The sequence below is a fragment of the Acanthochromis polyacanthus genome, chromosome 17 (assembly GCF_021347895.1).
Source record: "Acanthochromis polyacanthus isolate Apoly-LR-REF ecotype Palm Island chromosome 17, KAUST_Apoly_ChrSc, whole genome shotgun sequence".
Lineage (NCBI taxonomy): Eukaryota > Metazoa > Chordata > Actinopteri > Pomacentridae > Acanthochromis > Acanthochromis polyacanthus.
The window spans coordinates 5,683,989-5,708,162 of NC_067129.1; the positions used below are offsets into that span (position 1 = coordinate 5,683,989).

The 24,174-nt window shown below is 40.2% G+C and overlaps 2 protein-coding genes across 5 annotated transcripts in view; both read left to right on the forward strand.

The window, feature by feature from the left end:
• The window catches only part of jakmip2 (janus kinase and microtubule interacting protein 2), a 41,422-nt gene extending 37,420 nt beyond the window's left edge, over positions 1-4,002 (forward strand). Inside the window, exon 23 of one of the 2 annotated variants that reach the window (XM_022205072.2) lies at positions 1,602-4,002. In XM_022205072.2, coding sequence (XP_022060764.1) covers positions 1,602-1,802 — 201 coding nt within the window. In that variant the 3' untranslated portion in view covers positions 1,803-4,002. The remainder of the gene's footprint in view (positions 1-1,601) is intronic. The other variant, XM_022205073.2, reaches the window with a different exon arrangement.
• A 6,889-nt stretch (positions 4,003-10,891) lies between these two features.
• Positions 10,892-24,174, forward strand: part of dpysl3 (dihydropyrimidinase like 3) — a 51,521-nt gene continuing 38,238 nt past the window's right edge. For 2 of the 3 annotated variants that reach the window (XM_022205078.2, XM_051937489.1), the window contains exon 1: positions 10,892-11,272. In XM_022205078.2, coding sequence (XP_022060770.2) covers positions 10,907-11,272 — 366 coding nt within the window. In that variant the 5' untranslated portion in view covers positions 10,892-10,906. Of the gene's footprint in view, positions 11,273-19,546; positions 19,772-24,174 lie in introns of those variants that run through there. The other variant, XM_022205076.2, reaches the window with a different exon arrangement.

Genomic DNA, 24,174 nt, shown 5'->3' on the forward strand with positions numbered 1-24,174 from the left:
TCTTTCACTTTCAGCATCTTCCCATTTATGTATTTCTGTTAAAGTCCCTGTAATGTCCATGAGTTTGTCATTTTAATTACTTTCTAGGTAACAGATTTCTCAGATCGTGCACAGTACCGTTGCCATCTCCATTTTTTCTGTCTTACTCATTCGTTCATCATTGGTTGTAACCTCTGTTCCACATGTTTTATAAGTGATGCAAGCGGTCTAAAGGTGTTGTAAATAGTTTTACAGTTTGTTTTTGGTAGTAATAGTTGTATTTGGAAGTGTTTCAGCCACTTGAGGGCAGCACAACAACTGACTTTTGTTTATCACATAATGAAGTTATTTTGTTAGTTAAAGAACACAATCAAAACAATTCTTCAATAAGCTCATTTTATTATTGTTTAGCTTATTAGAAAGTGGTTGTCACTAAATTCCAATGGTGTTTTAGTCGACATTTTAGTGATATCCAATCATTTTTATTTAATAAATGATGCATAAATAATTATGGAATTTGTAAAGACATGATCATATTGAACATAAAAACATTATTTTATTTTTTACTTATAATCAAAATGTATACAAGATATATCCAATGGACTTCAAAAGACCCTCAATTATATATTGACCCTTAAAATACTCTACTAATGAGACCAAAGTCAAAAAAAGATTCATGAAATAGCATCAATCTTGTCATTGATTTCTAAATTTTAATTCGAAATGTATTTATTTTTATTAATTTATTTTATCCTGTTTTAACTGGGGCTGCACAGTTCTCCATAATTGTCACATTGAAGACAGGTACATAATATTTCTGTGTTCTCCTGACTAAATAGTTAATAATTTGTTTAAAAAATGCTGCTAATTTTTGACTGGAGTTTGCTGATACTGCCCCAGCTTCATGCATTTTCCTGTGACAGATCAACAAATGCACAACCCCCTGTTCTCTACAGAATATTACGGTTCCTGCTGATATTACATGTATTGTGCTGTTTTAGGCACCTTGGTACCTCACTGTAGGTAGAGGGTAAAGCCTAATTTAAGATGCCACATGTTCGTATAGGGGCTGCACAGTGAGGTAGTGGTTAGCACTTTTGCCTTGCAGCAAGAAGATCCCTGGTTCGAGTCCCGGCCTAAGCCTGGGATCTTTCTGCATGGAGTTTGCATGTTCTCCCTGTGCATGCGTAGGTTTTCTCCGGGCACTCCGGCTTCCTCCCACAGTCCAAAAACATGCTGAGGTTAATTGGTTACTCTAAATTGCCCGTAGGTGTGAATGTGAGTGTGATTGTTTGCCTGTATATGTAGCCCTGCGACAGACTGGTGACCTGTCCAGGGTGTCCCCTGCCTTCACCCGAGTCAGCTGGGATTGGGTCCAGCACCCTAGTGAGGATAAAGTGGTGTATAGGGAATGGAGGGATGGATGTTTTAACTGCCACATTCCTGCTGCTACTATTGTACAGTTGTCGCTAGTGTTCTATGTCCAGTTGCTCTCCATGAATTGCTTTTATTTTGGAAATTTGAATTTGAAATATATTAAAATGTGCTGCATGCTGTGTGTTAAATTGTTTCTGTCAAACAGTATTATCATTCTCTGACTCCTGCCTCTTTCTTTCTCTCAGGTGGTGCGTCAGCTTGGAGATCTTGTTTGTGACTGCAGTGTTATTTATTTTCTGGACAAGCGTGAACCAGTGTGTGCAGCAGTGGCTGCTACTGTCATAACATCAGTGACTGCTGTCAGTACGGTGGTGGATGTGTCGTGCGTTGGCCTGTTCACACTTCAGATGTTATTATTTTTTGTTTTTTATTTATATTTTTTTTAAATGGGGGCATGGGGTTCTCAGGATGCTGCCCGGATGGTGTTTTTTGAGCAGTGTTGGACATTAGAGAGTTCTGTAACAGACTGCAAGGATGGCACACAATTAGGAAGACACAAAGCAGATGCAAACACACACACACACACATATATATATATATATATATATATATATATACCTACATACATAGTTTACAAACACGCATGCATATACAGATGCATGCAGATGCAAACACACATGTACACACACATGCTTGGACAAATCCAAACCAAAGCCTGGGAAATGTGCTCTCTGCCGTGCAGGGTAATGATATGTCATTCGCCACCATTTAACCGCAGTGGGGATATAAACAGACAGAAAACTCACAGACAACGAGGAAAACAAACCACCAGACCGCAGCCTCTCTTCGTTTTCTCTTCTTTCCTTCTCATCCTAACCTGAAAGGACGTTCCTGACGACCACTCGGTGAACAGAAGCGAGCCAACTCAGGGCCCACGAGTGCGGAGGCCGTTTGAACAGTGCTGGTCTCAGGTCAGATTCTAGTAAGGAACACTCGGGATGTGGTGTCTCAACCGGCTGGCCTGCCATCGCTGTTCCCAGAATGGTGCTTACACAGACTGTCCAGAGGTTGTATCTGGGAAAAGGACAGAAAAACACTGCAGAAACTGGTGTGTATGGACACTAAGCGGAGGATACAGGACACTCAGGTTGTCTTCACGGGACACAGAAAACAGACTCGAGTGAAGGGAGATTAAAAAAAAAAAAAAGAGAACAATTTTGGGGGAGTAAATGACATTTACTGATCCAGCTCCACAGGAAAACCTACGGATTGTCAAACTGCTTCTTAATTTTTCTCAAAAGCCAGCAGACTGTACGAGCTTTACTCTCTGGTTCTCATTTTTTCCCCTTCCTTTCTTTTTTACAGCTCCCACCACTCTGATACTGTGTCCCAAGATTTCCACTGAGAAAGCATCCCTATTCTGTACTGTAATATATACATTGTTGATATGTACATGTGTCTGAATTATTTCCTGTGGTCTCCCTTTTTATTTTTTTATTTCTGTGAATAGTGGCACTCTTATTTTACTTTCTGAAGCAGCTTGAACAGTTTATGTACTCGGCAGTTTATAAAAAAGGAAGGGGTATAAATTGCTCTGTTTAATTGTGGTGACGGCTGCAAAGGTCGACTTTATTTCCTTAGAAATTACAACAGAAAAATTGTTGGAATATGAATGTGGAATAACGGAATACTCGCCTCCCCCTTTTTGTTTTTTTTCTCACCCTCTATCACATACAGTACACTGAATATTATTATTCTACTGCCTAAAAATGTGTTGCTCTGGTTGACCAGCAGGGGGTGCTGGTTTTTACCTGAGCAACTTTCAATTTGCCCTTTAAGGTTACATGACCTTTTTGTCAAACTTGTAAATATTTACAGATTGCAAAGTATCTTTATCGACTCTGGTTCAGATTCAGATCTAACAATTATGTCGTCTTTCCTTTCTTTTCTTTCATGTGAGCGAAAATGCGGATAAAGAAACACCACAACATCGCTCATTCCTGCTTTTTACTAATCGAGACATCTTTGATACTAACAACCCTCTTTTACTCAACACCATCGGCCGTTTAGGTGTCCCCGAAAATGAAACGGGAGAAAGTGAACGCAACGCTACACCTGCTCCACTTCTCCTCCAGTCCCCTGAAATATTTACCACTCGACTGTGCTTGTTCCCTTTGTACCCAGAGCTAGTGTATCTGCCATCGTATCACCCCCCCCCCCCCCCCGTGGCTCCTTTCACAGGCCGAGGGTAGCTTCGTTATGGGATGTCATTACATAGCCGAGAGCAGCCACAGCCCGCTCCATTCACTTCAACTTTCCAAGGGGAATGACTGAGACTACACTTGTGCAAACTCAGCTAACTAGCAGTTGCCTTAAATGCACTTTTCCCCCATATTCCTGCTTGTATGTTCCTTTTTAACGATTATTTTTTCAGTATGTTACAAATATACATTGCATTCCGTGTGATGTATATAAATATATCTATATATATATATTTTGTTTTTATTTCACAGGGAAGTTTTTTAATCTTTCTCCCGTCTGTCTTCCAATGAGACTATAATCCCTCCTCCTAATTTAGATTATTTAATAAACGGTTAAAAACAAAAGAGTAATGCTGTAAAAATAATAAAGAGTCATGGCCTTTGACCTTCAGATTAATTTGTCTTCTTTTCACATCTTTTTACTGCAGGAATTTGTCAGAATTTTGTGTTGAAGGTGCCCTATAGTACTATTATTTCATACAAACTTTTAGCATCTCACTGCTTCTACAGCCCTACTTCATTGCATGTTTACATTCTCCTAAATTCCACATGTTAGTGTTAAAGAGTGATGATTGCTAAAATACATCTCGAGACAGTTTTCTATTTGTCATATATGGTAATATATGCCTACAGTTGACTCTTATTATAATTTAGAATGCTCCTTATCCAGTTTTGGGGGAAGAGTGAAGAAAGTCTGAATAAATTAAAAAATTCCAGTAAAGTGATTTCCTTTATTATTAATATTTATTATTATTTATGTCTAATTTGATATCCAGAGTTGACAAATGTCTCCTTTTTCCCCCGAATTGATTATTTAGCCGGTGGACAGTTATAGTTTTGTGTCATCACAATGGTCCAGTTAGAAGCAGTTCTGGAGATTTTACATGATTTAAAGTGCTGCTAAAAGGTTGTTTCATCGATTCTTATTTTGAAGGTTAGGAATTACCTTACACTGGCAGGTGGCTGTATCTTCCTTATTATTGCATTTTTTATTTATTTATTTTTTAATCCCCCACAGTGATTTCTTTGTAAGCATAATTTACTTTTACAATATGCGCTTTTTATTCCTTGTGTTGGACTTTATTCCTGTCAGCAGCTGTCACCATTTGTCCGAATTAACCCACAATCCACAACCTGAAATATCACAGCTTGTTTAACTTCTGGACATCCTTTGATATTCTTCAAAAACAATTAACATTTTCCATGATATTTTCAAGTTTTTCACAAGTTTGCAGTCCAATCATACACGACCTCAGTGCTAAGAAACAGTTACAAGGCTTGTGGTGTGTTATGAGACTGAAAAAACCTTTATTCTGGATGCTTCGGTTGTCACACAGGCTTGTTAAACAGTGGGATTTTCCACATTGTGGGCTTTTTCTGGGATATATGGGCCACAGAGGAGTCAGTCCAGGGCAACAGTCTGTCTTTTCACTTTAGTCATGACCGTCCTTGCCGAGCCAGATGAGAACAGAGGACGAGGCAGGTTTTGTGCTGTAGACCAGCCCTGCCAGAGGATGTCTGTCATAGAAGCACTTCTGTTTCGCCCGCTCACACAGAGGTCATTCTCAGAGCTCGGTGTGTTTACTGACTGAACAACTGCCTTCTTCAAGCGATTCAAAAGGGAAAATAAAGTTTTAAATGTAAAAATCCTCTCCTGAAATGAGTTAGTTTGCATTTTTTTCCTGCAGTCTTCGCTGATTTCTGCACTCTGCTCCATCTGAACACATAATCCTTTGTGACATATTTGTTGTATACAAATGGAAATTGCCAGTTTTGCAGAAAAGATGCTTTTCGTGCAGAAAGCTTTGGCAAAAACACGTTTGACACAAGTCAGAAAAGAGTGGATGGTTTAAAAGTCATATTTTAATCATGAGTCACATAAAATCAACCCTGTGCCGCTGTTTGTTAGAAAGCCTGTCTTGCTGTAAGGGATGCAAGATTGAAGTGTTTGACAGCGCATCCATCCTCGGAGGCTCTTTAACCTTATTTCAGCAGCAGCTGGTCTGGAGCCAAACCTTCCCAGGCGGATGCAGCTGCCCAGTCTGCTCTGCTCAGCTGCTTAGCAACACCGGCTTCATAGCTCATAATCGAAGTGACAAATTTTACAAATTTGCAAGGCACAGTGTTCCTCTAAAGAAGCAGTGACTTATTACACTTAATACTCACATGAGGAAATCCATCAGCGCTGTGATGTGCAGTGAAAAAAACAGCTGAGATGTATTTTTTCCCTGCAGCTTTTGACCGCAGTTTGCCATTCTGTTTCTTTTTTTTTTTTTTCTATTTTGGCTACATCAGGCTCATGGGCATTCGTTTAAGCTGCTTAATGCTGGTGCATGTTCCCAAAGGTTTACTGCTCGTGACTGTGAGCTACTGTGCTGCTGCTTCATGAAAGTTAAAAGTTGGAAATAGGGGATTCTCAGTTTCTAAAAATATGGAGCAAGACATTTGTGCTATATAGAGATGCTGTAGGCTCCTACAGGGATGCAGTGAGGCTAAAATCAGTGACATTTGTGACAGAAAAGCAACTTTTTAAAACAGACATGCAACACATAGAACATTTGGAAAGTAACAGGGAGTGAAACAGGGTTGCTCAAGACTATCATTCTTGTAATTTAACCGTCACGTTGTCCTGCAGGTCAAAATGTTTTTAAGTTTGAAAATGTGGGGAAAAAACATATTTTCACAGTGAAACTTCTGATGTCCACATTTTCAACAATTTTGGGAAATCTTTGAATAGTTTTTGGTGGAAAAAAGAAATGTTAAAAATATTTCTTTAAGAACATTCACTTAAAAATCCACTAAAATCCAGGTAATTTCGCTGGATTTTGGTTGATTTTTATGTGAATGTTCTTAAAGAAAATATTAGAAGTTTTGCTGATATATATGTAACCATTTTACATATTTTTAGGATTTTTTTGGAAAGATTTTTACTCATTTTTTGAAAATATTTACAAGAGTTTTCTTGCCATATTTGAGGGATTTTTTTTAATTTAACTTTTGAGAGAAATTTTTAAGGAATTATTGGAATTTTCTTCCTGAAGGTTTTGCAAATTTTCAGAAATTTGGGGAATTTTTTTCAGAATTTTTGGATTTTTTTCAGTTGAGAAAACAATATTTTTTGGTGCCTGTAAATGAGGACAACAGGAGGTTTAAAAAAAATCCTTGCTCATTTGTTGAGCCAAACCTGAACCTAAGTGGGGCTTGTCAGACTTTGTGTATTGCTGTGTTCCATTTGAACTGAGTCTTATCGACTTGCCTGTGCTGCTGTGGCCCACTTACCTACACACGTGGACAAAATTGTTGGTACCCCTCAGTTAAAGAAGGAAAAACCCACAATTCTCACTGAAATCACTTGAAACTCACAAAAGTAACAATAAATAAAAATTTATTGAAAATTAAATAATCAAAATCAGCCATCACTTTTGAATTGTTGATTAACATAATTATTTAAAAAAACAAACTAATGAAATAGGGCTGGACAAAAATGATGGTACCCATAACTTAATATTTTGTTGCACAACCTTTTGAGGCAATCACTGCAATTAAACAATTTCTGTATTTGTCAATGAGCGTTCTGCAGCTGTCAACAGGTATTTTGGCCCACTCCTCATGAGCAAACAGCTCCAGTTGTCTCAGGTTTGATGGGTGTCTTCTCCAAATGGCATGTTTCAGCTCCTTCCACATATGTTCAATGGGATTCAGATCTGGGCTCATAGAAGGCCACTTTAGAATAGTCCAACGCTTTTCTCTCAGCCATTCTTGGGTGTTTTTGGCTGTGTGTTTTGGATGGTTGTCCTGTTGGAAGACCCATGACCTGCGACTGAGACCAAGCTTTCTGACACTAGGCAGCACATTTCTCTCCAGAATGCCTTGATAGTCTTCAGATTTCATCGTACCTTGCACACTTTCAAGACACCCTGTGCCAGATGCAGCAAAGCAGCCCCAAAACATTACTGAGCCTCCTCCATGTTTCACCGTAGGGACAGTGTTCTTTTCTTCGTATGCTTGGTTTTTGAGTCTATGAACATAGAGTTGATGTGCCTTACCAAAAAGCTCCAGTTTGGTCTCATCTGTCCAAAGGACATTCTCCCAGAAGCTTTGTGGCTTGTCAACATGCATTTTTGCAAATTCCAGTCTGGCTTTTTTATGAGTTTCTTTCAGCAGTGGTGTCCTCCTTGGTCGTCTCCCATGAAGTCCACTTTGGCTCAAACAACGACGAATGGTGCGATCTGACACTGATGTACCTTGGCCTTGGAGTTCACCTTTAATTTCTTTGGAGGTTGCTCTGGGCTCTTTGGATACAATTCCAACGATCCGTCTCTTCAATTTGTCATCAATTTTCCTCTTGCGGCCACGTCCAGGGAGGTTGGCTACTGTCCCGTGGGTCTTGAACTTCTGAATAATATGAGCCACTGTTGTCACAGGAACTTCAAGCTGTTTAGAGATGGTCTTATAGCCTTTACCTTTAAGATGTTTGTCTATCATTTTTTTTCGGATGTCCTGGGACAATTCTCTCCTTCGCTTTCTGTTGTCCATGTTCAGTGTGGTACACACCTTTCCACCAAACAGCAGGGTGACTACTTGTCTCCCTTTAAATAGGCAGACTGACTGATTATGAGTTTGGAAACACCTGTGATGTCAATTAAATGACACACCTGAGTTAATCATGTCACTCTGGTCAAATAGTTTTCAATCTTTTATAGAGGTACCATCATTTTTGTCCAGGCCTGTTTCATTAGTTTGTTTTTTTAAATAATTATGTTAATCAACAATTCAAAAGTAATGGCTGTTTTTGATTATTTAATTTTCAATAAATTTTTATTTATTGTTACTTTTGTGAGTTTCAAGTGATTTCAGTGAGAATTGTGGGTTTTTCCTTCTTTAACTGAGGGGTACCAACAATTTTGTCCACGTGTGTACTTCTTCAAAGGTCTCAGTTGCCGTGAGGGCTCTTGTGCCAAATCCGTAAAGACCACTGGGCGTGAATTTGCCAAACTCTGTCCTATCTGCCATCATTGCATCACGCCTGAATGAGCGTGCACTTAAGCCAGTGGCAACACGAGGGCTGTTGTCTTAAAGGGCGACCGTTTTACGAGCTGGCTTACCTTCTTCTTGTCAGGAAGTAGATGAAGAATAACTAAAGCTTTCGAGTCCAACTTATTTTGGATCCTTGTGGAGAGTTTAGTCTTCATGCTTCATAGCAACATTTAATAAACCTAAAGCTTCCCTGTTGGCTCATTGGTGGAGTTTGTTCCTGAGCATCTGAACCTTAAATCCAGTTGGTCCATCTTCAGTCAGAGAACTTCAAGACCTTCCATCGGCTGGACCAGATGTGGCATCAGCTCCCTCTGAACATCTGGAAGACAGGAGAAAAGACAGAAATAAAACACAGATCACAGAAATTCAATTTATTCACTTTCATCATTTTATAAAAGTAGCATGAACTTCATTAAAACTGGACAACATCAGTAATGAAAGTAAATGTTTTTATCTCATCCTATTCCCTGAATAATATATATATTTATGTATGTATATATCCCTACATATATATACATATATATGTAGGGAAATGGGCTTGCCTTTCCAGTTTAAATTGGCCAATCAAGACACATCTATAATCCAATCATATTTGAGATCCCACCTACTCAGTGAACCAATGAAAATAAAATGCTGCTCTGGACTCCAGAACAAGATGGCCTCTGCAAGGAAGTAACTCAGGTGATGACTACTGTAAACTTCCTGGCTTTTTAACAGGCTGCTCACTTCAATCAAATGAGTAAACTCAACTTTAAAAAGTACAATTTTCTCTGTTGCCACTGGACTAAATACAATGACCAGACAAATTAAATGGGGTGTAGTTCATGGCCATGTCTCTACACAGAAAGTCTGCATGGGCAGGTAGGGATCTCTGGCTTCATAACACAGTCCTTCTGGACAACTTTCACATCAGCTGTCTTCTCCACAGTTGTGGTTGCGTGAATAAAACTAGACAGAGAGATGCACAGTAAGGTAAGGCAGCTTTATTTGTATAGCGCTTTTCATACAGGAGGGCAACTCAATGTGCTTTACATTTAAACATTAAAAGCATTGTAACGAGTCAGACAAGTATAAAAGAGAACAATTAAAATGACAAACATAATATAACATAGGAGAGAAAAAGAAAATTTGAAATATATTAAAAAATTAAATTTCAATTTGCATTTAAAACACGTTAACATAAGCTAGAATAGGAAAGCAGTGGCAAACAGGAAAGTCTTGAGCTTTGATTTATGATTCAAACAGTACGCAGACTGTTTGAATAGTAATTTGCTTGCTTTTAAGGGACTTCAAGATTCTTGGTGCAACAGTGAGGAGGAAAGAGGGAAGGATGGGGTTATATAATATCCTGGTTGTGTCTGACAGAATGACAGGCTATGCAGAGCAAATTTAGGAGTGATGATTTCAGGTAAGAATTCTTCAAAATTATTTTTTTCTAATTGGTTTGCACAGCAGCAAGCAATGCTATGCTTCTCCTCTTCCCTTTATAAATGCCATCTGAAACCTGAATGGAAAAGAAAACGAAGAAGGCCTTGAGTCTGCTTTGATTCCACACTAACTTGTGAAACATGCTGATATATGGCTGTTACATAATTGCATTCCTGTTTATTGAGTGACGGTGTTGACTCCTGTCTCCCCTTCTCACCCTCTGGACTCAGCAGTCTCTCTGTTTGGAGACCTGCTGCCTGAAAGCTGCTGCTGACACGCTCCTGTCTCATTTGTGCTGAAGTGGGTGAAAGACCGGACAAACACTTGAAGAAAACATCAGCTTCGTTTTGCTTTGAGTTGAGGTTTTGGGTACAGATGTACACAGATTATGAAATATCTTGAGTGGTCTTGAAAGGACAGCGACAAGGTGCGCAACCTTTGGACACCTCTGAAACGTGCTGTGCGCAAATCGGTGCCAAATCAACATTTACGCACCAACTATAGACAAAGAGGTTTACAGATTACTTATCTACAACTTAGAAAAATCATAGGCATAATCTGTGTTCAGTTTTCAGAACTGGGTCCCTTCACTGCAGTGTTTTTTTTTTTAGCTACAAAATCATATAAACAAAGCCAACCCAACAGTCTAATGCCACAATCCTGCGCGCACCACCACAGTGCCACCTCTGGCTTTAATTCAACTCCTGCCTGCCTGTCTTCCTCTAGCTTCCTCTCACCACAGCACACACACAGACACGCACACACACGCACTACTTCAGCACTAGTTTCACCATCTTTCTCGGTCACTTGTGCGGGGCTCCACCATGGCAGAGCGCAGGGGAAACTGGGAGAGAGCCGAGGACGACCTGCCGGTTTATCTCGCCAGACCCGGCACGGCGGACCAGGTGCCGAGGCAGAAACACGGCGGCTTGTTTTGCAGCGTCGAGGGCGCATTCGAGAGTAAAACCATAGACTTTGATGCGCTCAGCGTCGGACAGAGGGGCTCCCGTACCCCGAGGACCGCTAAGCGAGACACCGGCCAGGAGGCGAGGAGCCCGGCCACTGACTGCAGGAGCTTCCCCGGTGTGGAAAGTCCCCTAACGAGCAGCCAAGGAGTAAAAAACTCACCTCAGGTTGAGATCAGGAGCAGCGGGGATAAAGAAGTGCTGCAGGACCTGGGAGATGAGAAGGTGAGAAGAATGAATGGGAGCAGTTTGATGCAGCATGTGTGAATGACAGGAGGAGTTTCCACCGAGTGTGTTCTGCATCTTTTTGTGTGCTGGTAGCTTGTTTGTTTTAGTGATATTTAGTGATACTTCAATGAGTAAGAAAATAAACCCCTAATATTATCATTAGGGGACCATATAAGTTGCCTTTTTAAGCTTTGTGGGCTTTTAAAGATGAGACACCCTTTACAACTCTAATCTGATACCACTGATGCAATTAAGCTGAGATAATTTTACTATAATAAACTTATTCTTCTAAGAGGGGATGGATTCATGCCAAGTGCCAAGCTCAATAATACATAAGACTGAACTGTTGATTTGATGTGTCACATTGCTAATGTTAGTGTTTAAGTGCATAATGACTTCAAAAGCATTAAACAAATGGATTGAGAATGTCATGGACTAACTACTGCAAAAAAAAAAAAAAAAAATAGTTATATGTCAAGAAAAAGCACCGTAGTCGCCAAAATAGAAAAGAAAAGAAATGGACTTAACTTCCACGGCCAACTTTCATCACTTTTTTTGTATATATAGAATACTGAGGAAAAATTCAGCCAATAAATCAACAAAGTACAGTGCAGAAAAAGCCCTCGAGCAACCAGGGCCATAGAACATGACTGGAAAGCCTCAAAGCTGCTCAAATGAAACGTTCTGTCATCACTACAGGCCACTGCAGACTTTACTTCTGCTTTAAGTGAAACCACAGAGCTGGTAACCATGCAGCATAAAGCACAAACAAGCAACAAGTGTCCCATTCCCATTCATACTGATGTGCTATTTCTGTATGACAACTGTACGGTCTAACAGGATGAAGAGCCAGCCAGCAACATACTGCAGCTCTGGTACACATAGGCTGATATCACTCCGGTTTGAAATGTAATACACACCCAATGCAAGGGAGGAATTTGAGCACTAGATGTAGAGTGAAAGAACCGGAACAGTTAGATTCTACATCTAAGACCAAATTCTGATGCAAGATGGAGAGTCGAAAAGTTCCTTGAGAGAAAGAAAGAAGAACTTTGAAGAGGGAAAGCATTAAAAGGTAAATAAGAGGTCACCTGAAGCAAATGCATGTGTCCTTTACACGGATGCCTATGTGGAAATAACACTATAGTGAATTTGGTGCATTACAGTGTAAAATAATAAAGCTTTACTTCAAATCATAAAAACATTAACTCCCAAAACAAAATCAAACATTATAACTTCATACAAAGCTGCTACTTTATTTGATGGACATTATTCTAGTCATTATAGTTAAATCCTGTGCTGCTGAAATACATTTTTTACTTTTGAAATAAATTCTGGTGTGTTTTGCATAATTTGTCCTAATATTTAGTTTTTGTTGGAACTTAGAGAGGTATTGTCAGGCTGTAGTTTTTTAAGTTTTTCTGTATAAAATCACAAATCACTTCGACAAATGTTGCGTTTTTTTTTTTTATCGTGATCTGTGTGCTTGTTGGTGTGTTTTCAGGTGAGTAGTGGCCGTGGTGCTCTGCTTGGCTGCTTCCTGCTAAAGAAGTGGTTCCTATTATTCTGTGGTTTCTGGTTTGTGCACACAAGTAATGTAAGCTAGCAGTAAGTAACAGTAGTCAGCAGTATCATCAGTAGGAGTTGCAGACACCCAATATCTGAATAAATAATGTTCGGTTTGGCTCAGTGCTGCATAGTTGCTCCTTTTAATACTCTATGATAGAGTTTAAAGACTTCATTAAGGAATGGAATAATGCATTCTTCTGCACATTGAAGCAGATGCATACTTCAAATCTTAAAGAAATATCTGGAGAACTATATACTGCATGTTTCATTTTACAGGAGCTATTTTAGCTTGTCATAACAGGAAAATCATATATTATGGTCTTTGTGTGGCACCATGGAGAGAGGTTTGACAAAATCCTGGGTTTGAATGCTTCAGCACCATGGAGAGAGAGAAGAAACAAAGGCAGGGTCAGAGATTTCTGGCAGCATGGTGAAGGAAATGGACATTGTGACACAAACCATTTGCTAAATTACCCTCTTAAAAGTATATATTCAGTAATTATAAACAATGATAAAGCACAAAACATTAGTTTGTCCTAAAGAGGGCATTATTCCTGCAGAAATCACAATTTTGAAATCTTCCTATATATACTGGATTTCTATGCAGTTTTTAAGATAAAGTTGAAACCACGATGCTGCTTTTGAGAAAAGTTTGCAGAATTGTAATTCAAATTTTGGCATATTTTTCTTTGACAACAAATGAAATGAAGGAAGAAGAAGAATATGCTAATATTTGTATTGTGACTAAGCAGGCATACTAATTATTCACTATATTCACTGTTAAAATTTGGATAGGAGTTATTTATGGGGCATCATTGAGCAAAAGTTCCATAATCTTTCAACATACTGTAATTCAAGTATTCTGAGAGGAGACCAGACCTTTGTACCTCCTCTGAGCTCCATTCTTAGGCTTGAGAAAAGTGAAGCAGATGATGGCTTTGGCCAGTCACGGGTCTTTTCAGATCAGATTAGGTGAAGAAAGTCCACTTTGGGAGTAGGATGTGGTGGCTGAATTGGTTAAACAGAGAATTTTCAGTCCAAAAAGTTCAGTTCTGTGAAGTCAAAATTGAATATTCGTATTATGGGAGGAGCTGAGGACAGAAAGCTACAGAATTAGAGTGCCCCCCCCCCCGCCAATTCTGCCATTTATTTTTTTCTTTTCCTCCCCTTTAGTCATTTTTTTTAAATGGCCTTTTTCAGATTTCTGTGTACTGCAGCTTTAAATGGCACTCATTTTAAACCATAAATTTGGTTCCTCTCATCTCAGACTGAGATCACTCTGGGCACCAAAAAAAATGATGATTCATGTCTCCCTCTCTCTGGCTCTGACACAAGCACACACACACTCACACAAAGTTTTGGCTGAGAGAGGAAAGATGGCCATTAAACAAAGTGAGGATGATTCAAAGTTAGTCATCAACTCATTGCAGTGCTGGCTACATATTAGTGCATACGCATCTAAAGCATGAATGGAGCAAACTGGTTTTTATAAGGAACAGGAAACATGAATTAAAGAATGAGCTAATATAATACCATATGCCATAGATTAAAAACAAATAGAATCTAATAAAATTCATCAGCCTGACGTCATCTCTGGTCTGGAAGCAGCAGCAGCTCTTAGTTATACCTGTGTTGTGTGTCTGAGTTGTTCCATGTTAAGATACATCACAACGCCATCTGTGAAAAAGCAGTGGAGTCTTCGAAAAACACATTTTCAGTATTTTTTTTTTAAGAGTTGCTGAAGAGGAGCATTCATTACAAATATCATAGATACAGTTGTGAACAAAAGTTTTCATACATGTGTATGAAAGTTTGATTAATCAGATGTTATTAGTTCCATGGCCTCTTAACTTCTCATGAGTGATTATGTTTGACTACAGTTGTTGACTCGTGTTAGCTAATTTAATTGGGACCCATTTTATACGCTCACGAGACTCAGCTTCAAATACCACAGTGGGAAGTCGGAGGAGCTCAGTAAAGATCTGAAAAAGCATATCATTGACTTGAACAATTCATTGAAGTTTCTCTGAGCCACTTCAAAGCAGCTACAGATCCTAAAATCATCTGTGCAAACAATTGTTTGTAAGCATAAAGTGCAGTGTCCATGTTCAAGGGTGTTTTATATTGTCATTGGCTGACAAATGCCCCCTGGGCACAAGTAAAGTTTTCTGAATCTGAGAGGCTAAAAAAGGAAGGCCTTCCTCTAGAATCGGCACCTTAAGGCTCGACTGAAGTTTGCTGCTGATCAAATGAACAGAAAAAAGGCCTTCTGGAGGAAAGTTCTGTGGTCAGATAAAAAAATAATGAGCTATTTAACCACAATGAGCAGAAATGCTGTTGAAGGAGAGAAGGTGAGGTCTTTAACCCCAAGAAAACCATACTTACCATCAAGCAGGGTGGTGGCAGTATTATATTCCATGACGTTTTGCTGCCAGTGGAACTGATGCTTATGCAGAGTTAATGGAATAATGAAGAAGTAGGTTTACCTCCACGTTGTTCAGGAAAACCTAAAATCATCATCAAAAAGGTTGGGTCTTGGACACAGTTAGATGTTTCAACAAGATAAATAATTACCCCGGGCACATCAAAATTGGTAAAGAAAAACGGGGTAGAGTTAAGGTTTTAAAATGTCCTGACTCAGACGTCATTAAAAATCTGCAAACCGTGATAAAGAAACAAGTCTGTATCAGAAAGCCAACATATGTAGTTGAACTTCCCCAATCCTGCACCAGAATCTTGTGGATGCCAACCAAAAGCCTCAAAGGACATTTAAAGCAAAAATTTGCGAAACTGTACGGATATTTTTGACCCACCAGATTTTGTCATATTTCCAAAAGACCTATAATAAACTTACAAAAGAACCAAAATACAGAATTCATTACATTTTTACAAAAAAGACACACAATTCCATCATAGAATATTAAGATTTACATGGTCTTTAGAAGTGTAGGTAAACTTTTGTTAACAACTTTATACCTCAAAGTTTATAATTTGTCAACTTGTGAATGTCTGAACCCTAATGGGTCCCACTCACTGTTTCTACATCTTCTATAAATACTGCTTGATTTAATCAGAAGATGACTGTCTGCTGCTGTTTCCGCTGTGGTGGCAGATCTCTTATCTCCCTCTGCTGTCATCCAACTTTGATTCATCAGAGACTCAGCAGCAGAGCAGAGGCCTAGCAGACCTGTTGGGAAACAAATGGGAGACAGATTGGAGTCGTACAGCTCTGTCTCTCTGAGGACAATAACGTTCCTGGACATACTTTTCTTTTTTCTTTATTCTGGTTGAATGATTTGCCCTTCTTGCTTATGCCTCTGTGATTCCTGTGTTCTTACTGATTCTCCATCTAACAGCACACAGCTTGGGCATTAACTAACCTCCATTTATCTGCATTTAAATCTTCATCATCCTTGTTGTATATTTAATTAATCCCTGTTTCAATTATAAATGTATCTCATATCCTCCCTTTACTGTCACAGTTTATTATAGTGTAAAATTACTTTCTCCCTCTAAGCATAGACATCTTCAGTGTGGCTGGCAGCCAGTTTCCCCCTTGTGGTCTGAGACTGAACTGCAATATTGCACCTCCTGAGGGACCAGATGATTCAGCAGAAACCGGCAGACAGCAGAGGGTTCAGCTGTGTGTGTGTTTGTTTTTTTTTTGCTTGGTTTGAAAACTGTTTGAGGACATCAGACTCACAGAGACAGTACAGGTTTACTCTTCTATTATTATCTATTACACTCAGGATACGAGTCAAAGTAAACTTTTTCTTACAAATAAGCACCAGTGGAAAAGCTGCCTGTTTATGTGATTATTTTATGGCTAAGGTCAAATAATTTAGATATTCAATGATTAAAGAAACACGAGCTAAAATCCACTCAACCATTCAGATCGTTTTGTTTGTATGTCGTAGTTATAGTTCACCATAATGATCATCATTATAGATTTTATTGGTTTCCTCCTGTCTGGTGAGCTAATTAGTGCAATGAGCTTCTGCAGTGGAGTGAATAATGGGGAGTGGTCAGCCAGATGTCCAGGGGAGCTGGTTTAAGGGGGAAACACCCCCTCTTTTTGTCCTGCTGGGAGGAAGTCAGACTGGGAGGAGCTTTTAACATTCACTCTGACACACACATACAGTGAACATGTGCATGCTGACATGCACTGACACGTTTAAGCAAAGTTAAAATATCATCTTAAGCACTTGCAAATGAGCAACACTGGATATAATGTTCATATAATGCTGAGTTTAGTCATTATGAGCACCAGTCAGCACATTAAAATGAATGTGTGACTTTAGTTTTATAGCAGAATTCCTCCTACTTCCGTCTTTAAGGATACCTCAATTCCTAAAATGCATTCTGAGGGAGAAGGGAACAAGAAATGGGAGCTATATGTGAGGATGCACAGATGTATGCTTGCCTATGATGTGCATGTGTGTCGTGACACACAGCTGGAACATACAAACCATTTATATATGTCGCTTCTTATGCACTCGTGTGCTTCTTTTATACTTCACAGCCTGTGTATCTATTAACAAATATGAACATATGGCATCCATACAGTTCACATTATACTACACTGTGAGATGAAATTGGGGAATCGAGGTCGTCCAAATTGAGAAATGCTAAGGTGGAGTTGCATATAAGCCTGAGGAAGTTGGTACAGTGAAGAGCTCTCATTGCATTATGGGAATTGTAAGCTCAAGTGTTTTTTGGAGCCTCACTGTGGAGGGAATGAGATTATTGCAGTCTCAGCTTTCTAATTTGTCTTGTTAGTCTTCCAACTTTATGGAAATTTACTTCTACAAAATGCAGAACTGAACTGCTGAGTTCCCCAAATGCAATGCTTGTGCAGCAGTGTCACAGCAGATAATTTTGCTCTCATTAATTTGCTGTTATCTTAATAATAATAAGAATGGATTAGATTTATAGGGCACTTTTTGGGCACTCAAAGCGTTTCACAATGGATCCGTTATTCATTCACTCACACATTCTCACTCTGGTGGTGGTAAGTTACATATGTAGCCATGGCAGATTGGGGCAGATTGACAGAAGCGTGGCTGCTAATCCGCGCCTATGGCTCCTCCGACCACCACCAACATTCACACGCATTCATACACCAGTGTGAGAGCAGCACTGGAGGAAAGGCGGGTAAAGTGTCTTGCCCAAGGACACAACAGCACATGACTAGGCGAGAGCAGGAATCAAACTGCCAACCCTTTGATCATTGGACCACCTGCTCTACCACCTGACCCACAGCCACCCACCACCCCTCTTCTATATAAAGACATCAAAACCTAGCCAGGATGCTAAACACAATCAAAGTAATGTGAAAGCAGCCACTAAGGTGTGAAAAGTGCTGATGCTGTTTTCTGATGGCCTGACACAGTCTTTTCTGCATCCTTGATCTGTCTGCCCTCTGCCTGTCTGTCAGTGTCAGCTGGTTAATGTGGCCTGCAGAGGTAGCAGGCCTGCAAACTTAACAGTGTGTTGTTGATGCATTCTCTCTGGCCTGGGAATGCTGAGGTAATGCCTCGCACTGCCTCACTGCCATGAAAGGACATGTCAGCATGCTGCCGCTGTGTCTTCTGGTAGCCAAAGCAGAAAGAAAATGATAACTGTCTGCTCATTTATATTGAAAATATATACATTATTAAAGCATATAAGCATATCTTCTTTGACTATATGGAATTTTTGGTTGTAGACTAATGTTGAAGGTGTTCATTTGAGGCTTAAAAGACATTGTATGGTTGATGATTGTTCCTTTTAGTGTAAATCCCAGTCATTTCTATACTTTACATGCACACGCACACATGCACGCACGTAGGCACACCCTCTGTATCCGAGAGCACGTCCTTTTCAGAACATCATTATGGCTGCATTAGTGCTGAGGAGGGGGAGCGGTGGAGGATAGGACTGGTGAAGTGAAAGGGGAGGGGCATCCACTTTAGGTTCAAACAATGGAGACACATGGCCGGGTGGGGACATGCAGAGAGAGGGTGTGTGTGTGTGTGTGTGTGCAGCAGACATGTGGGGTGTGTAATGTGGTGGACAGGCTCTGTGACAGCTGCTGCACCATTTTTTGCTCCTCTCTGTTCACCAAAACAAAATCTGTAGGTTAGAACTGGTGAAGATGAAGGCACATAAATAAGAAACATGAATGGATCCAGGATCACGTTTATGTGGATTTGATTTCAAAACATTTTTGCTCGTGTTTACTAATGAATATGCGCTTAAACCTCAAATTATCCTTAAACCACGGCTCACTGTATCATCCTCCGGAATTGTAATTGTGCAATAAGATTTCAAAATAGGTGAATAATGCCAGCCTCCAACGCTATAGATGATGGATGCTGATTTCTACCTTGCATTGTTTTGCTTCTTCCTATTATTATCACCAATTCTCTTCTAATCCATCAGTCGTGGCTGCCCACCTTCCTCTGATCAATTCATCCCCTCAGTGGCTTTAGAAATCAATGAAATGGTGGATTTTAAACCGCTTACTTCTATTTTATTTTCTTTTTTAAAGGAAATATGAATCTGTCACTGATATTAAAATGTACTTTTATGTGCAACAAGCAATGTGTGACAGCTCTGTAATGCAGACAACTGGCTGCATCTCCAGCTGCTCCACTGCGCCCTCGGGTGGCAGAACTGTGCCATCGCGCCTTTTTCCACTTGTGCGTACTGAGGGAGGGGCCGGGTGACTGGACCATAGACGCTCCTATAGCACTCACAGAGGCACTGTACATCGCACTGACAGAGGGGCGACCATTCCTTGAAGCTCCCATCCAGGCGAGGGCCGCTGCAGCATCCGCAAAAGAGGGACTACCGGGTTATTTTTTTACGGCTTGGTTTTAAAAAGGTGGAATCGGACAAGAAAAAATGTCTTATCAAGGAAAAAAGAACATCCCAAAGATCACTGTGAGTAAAAGAAGAGAGTTATTTATGCTTGACTGGCTGCAGGAACTTTGATGCGCGCTGTTGCAAATCACTGCGTAAAGCTTTCGCGGTCGGAACGATTTATCCATTTACAGTCCCCAAGGACGGGCTGCAAATGTGCTTTCTTGGTTCGACTTTGACTGCAGGGAGACGCCGGAGAAATGCGAACAATGAAATGGCATGACTGGGTACCATAGTGACAGCCAGGCAGGGAGATAAGGCGTTTTCTTAAAGGTGTCCTGCATCTTCTTTGTTGAAGGGATCCATGCCGTGAGCTGAGCCGGCTCGCCCATATGAGGAAAAAAAAAAGAGATTGTAATGCTTCTGAAGGGACTTCTACTATCTGCAAGGCATAGCTGTGAGTTTATGGATTGCAGTAAATTATAATTTGGTAGCACATGCTTATAATAATGCATTAATATAGCTTAATTCTACCAATTTCCCCTAGATTCTCCATCCAGGTTGCAAAAAACTGAGGGATAAATTGCAAAAAAAATATGAGAGCAAGAATAAAAAGAAGTGTTTGTGAAGTAATTGGAATCACATTCTAGCCATTTGGGCAAGAATGTGATCCCTTGTGGTGATTATTTTGGCCTAATGGGAGGATATTGAACAGGGATGTTGGCCTCATTTTCCATCACTCTTCCCTGCCCTTTTGATGCACACTGATGTACTTCAAAGTATCCTTATCATGTGCTACTGAATTCTAATTATACTTTCCAGTGGCTATTAGCAAATGAGTGAACCTAAGTGAATAGGGTGAAAAAAATTATTTGATTGTAAGGTCGTATTTCCTACAAATGGATTTATTTGCTGTAACGGTCAGGTTGAAATCTTCCTGCAGGCTACAGTCGGGCTCGTGTTGCGGGCTGGTGCAGCAGAGAGTGAGAGGAGGAAAAGAGGGGAAGGGGGGAAAACACACGCCCATTTGTGATGAGCTGTGATAAGCCGCTTGCATTTCTGCATCGCGAGAGGGAGGAAGACTCAGGCTGCTGTCAGAGCTCTGAGGGTGTGGGGGTTGAATTCGGGGGCAGACTGGTGTCACACAGGCAGCCAGCTGGGTGCTGGTGTGCCTTACAACTGCAGAGAAAAACCTCTCCCACTCCCTCTCTCCGTCCTTCTCACTCTGTCTCTCTCTCTCTCTCTCTGTGTGAGGGTCTGAAATGCCTTCCTGGTCTCATTGTTGCGGCTCAGGCTGCAGTCAGGGGTGTGTTGCTCGGCTGTGGGAGCCTCAGCCTTTGTCTCGGCTCCTCAGCTGATTCTACACCACGGGGGTGATTAGGGGGTGATTTGGGGAAGACTTGGGCGCTGTGGCCTGTGGAGGTTTGAGCTTAGTTTCTTGATGCCGTCAGTCTTAAGTAGGGCATGTGTCTGTAATATGGGCCAAAGCATGGTTTACATAGTCATTATAGAGGTTTTAATTTCACCATCCCCCTAAAGACTCGATGGCTTTTATTTAGAGTTTTGAGGTTTCAGACCTACATATACATGTGCTGATTATGTTAGAATACACATATTCACTTATAAAGTCAGGAAACAGTGATTCAAGAGAGAGCACTGAGAAGATAATTGGACTTTTCAAGTTAATATCTGGGCTGCACAGTGCTGTGGTGGTTAGCACTTTCACCTTGGAGCTGGAAGATCCTTGGTTCATGTCCCGGCCTTCCTGGGGTCTTTCTGCATGGAGTTTGCATGTTCTCCCTGTGCATGCGTGGGTTTTCTTCAGGTACTCCGGCTTCCTCCAGCAGTCCAAAAATATGCTGATGTTAATTGATTGTTCTAAATTGCCCGAATGTGATTGTTTGTCTGTATATGTATCTGTCCAGGATGTCCCTTGCCATCGCCCCAAGTCAGCTGAGATAGACTCCAGCCCCCCCCCCCCCCCCCGCAACACTAATGGGGACTGAGCGGTGTATAGATGATGGATGGAAGGAAGTTAATATCCATCTCCTCTCTTGTTAGAAGAAATCACAGACTAGCGGGATGTGTAACATGAGTGAGCTGCGTGCAGGTGGATGTCTTAGTCCTGAACATAAATGTTTCAACTGGAGACTGAGACACTTGTAACCAGCATGTTGACAGATTGACAACTGCTACCACAGTAGCTCATTGATGTCCCCGACCAAGAGCGGATGTAAGGTGGCTGTCAGTTCACAAGGGATTAATTAATGATGTAATGAAGCCCAGTTTTCACTCAGCTTTACCAGTTTAATCAATATACAGTGTCACCAAGAAATAGAACAGTCCAATAGATGTAATCTGTAAGGTTTCATTCCTGGTCAATTTGGTGGTTTTATTAGCTGTAATGGCACTTTTGTCATGAATGTTATAGAATTTCCTCTCAAAAGATACTCCTGAGCAGAGCACAAGCATACTTATTTGTCTACACTGTCCTCCAAACATCAGTCTTTCCTGCAGGTGCCCAAATATCTGTTTGCATTAAAGTCCCAAAGCCTTCTAGCGGCTACAAAGGAAGAAATGGGGTGATGTTCTGTTGGAAACACAAAAATCCATGAAGGGAGGTGGTCAGGGCGGATGGATGTGTCAACAAAAAGTCAGATTTAAACATCAGGGTGCAGTGTTTCTTTTCAGTCAGCAGTCGGTGTTATTCTGTCTTAAAAGCATGACCACAATCATTCCCTAACCGTAGCCATGTGGTCACATATTGCTGTAACCATAGTGATGAAGATCCCCCTAACCTCAGCGTAATTTTGACAAGAAACCATGATCTTTCCCAAGTTGTTTTTGTGCCTAACCAAACTTTAATCATGGCATCATAAAACAGACATCCTTTTTACACCCATGTTTAGTTGCAGTTCTGGCTGTTGCACACAAATCATGTCCCCGTGCTGAGAGAAATATAGATCAGAATGTAGATCACTGAGGGCAGCAAACACATAGTCAGTGGCTTCTTAGAAATGCAATAAAAAAAACTTGCGTATGTGGCTACAGAACACTTAAGCTGAGAGGGTTCATTTTCTGACATTTTTGCAGTAAAAGCAGATTAATAAAAACAGTTATTGTCATAAGTAATAGTAACATGAGCACAGGCTGTTATCTGAGAAGCGCTAATGTGTCAAAATCCAAGTTTAACCCTGAATGGGAGGCATGAACAGTTAGTGAGGACCGCTTTATTTATATAGCACTTTCATACAAAAGGATTAAAAATACAGTAGAACAATACAAACAACCTCCCAACCCAACATCACTTTTTAAACAAAGGACTCAAAACACAGGGAGCTAATAACAGAATGCAGATATATCGATATCAAAAAGGCTGACTATAATAGTATTAAAACAAGGTTTGATATAATTCGTATTTTAAATGTTATAACAGCTAAGAAGAATTAGGGTGATTCCGTACTCCTGGAGAAAAAATACTGTAACCCCCAAAGTAGTATGTTGGATAAACTGGCCTGAGACAAATTACCATCAGCTAAAGTTGGAAAAGGTCAACCAAAATTAGTAGGGATGTCCGATAATATCAAAACAGTGATATTATTGGCCTGATATTGGCATAAAAATGTGATATCGGTCAATATTGTTATCGTTTTTTTCCCTCTATCACGAAAACCAACAAAATAATGTCTGGATTTTGCCGGCATTTACCGGACTCATCGAGGGAGGGAGAATGTGAACTGCTGTTTGAGATCACTTTAAAAAATGACATAAATACGGCATTTTTCTGTAGCTTAAGTTGAAATCATTTTCTTATTTTACACAGACAATGTTTACATTTAGAAAGTCTTGTTGCATTTGAGAATGCATCCAATGGGGCATCACAATAAAATTAGGAATGATGTGTTAATTCCACTACAGGAGATATGTGATGTTCCCTAAAATTAGTTTAATAGCCCACATATATCGGTATTGGTATTGGTTGATATTGAAATTGGAAATTGAGAATTGGACAATATCGGCATATCGGTTATTGGCAAAATAGCCAATATCGGACATCCCTAAAAATCAGTCTTGTCTGCTGAAAATGCTCACGTGATTCTGAAAGACTGCAGCTGCTACATCACAAAGAACAGCTCTTACTTATTTACTAAAAGTAAAATTCTCTGTGTATCCATCAGTACTGGACAAACAGCTCTTCATGGAGTTTTAATACTATCCTTAAATACTATACACTTAAACCCTATACCTGTTTCTAACCTCCCAGGCTTTCCCTCTTCATTTCCCCACCAGTCTCTTCTATTCCAGCTGTTTTCGCTTCTCTGCTCCTTGCCAGAGTGGCGCTGTCAGATTTCTAGGTGTGGTCCTTCCCTTCCCTCATACCCACTCACAGCAGCCTCAGTGTTGTTCCAGGCTGGTACATGTCTTCGCTAATCCCCTCCAGCTGGAAACGAGCATCTGTGGGCATTAAAAGGGGCCCGGCAGAC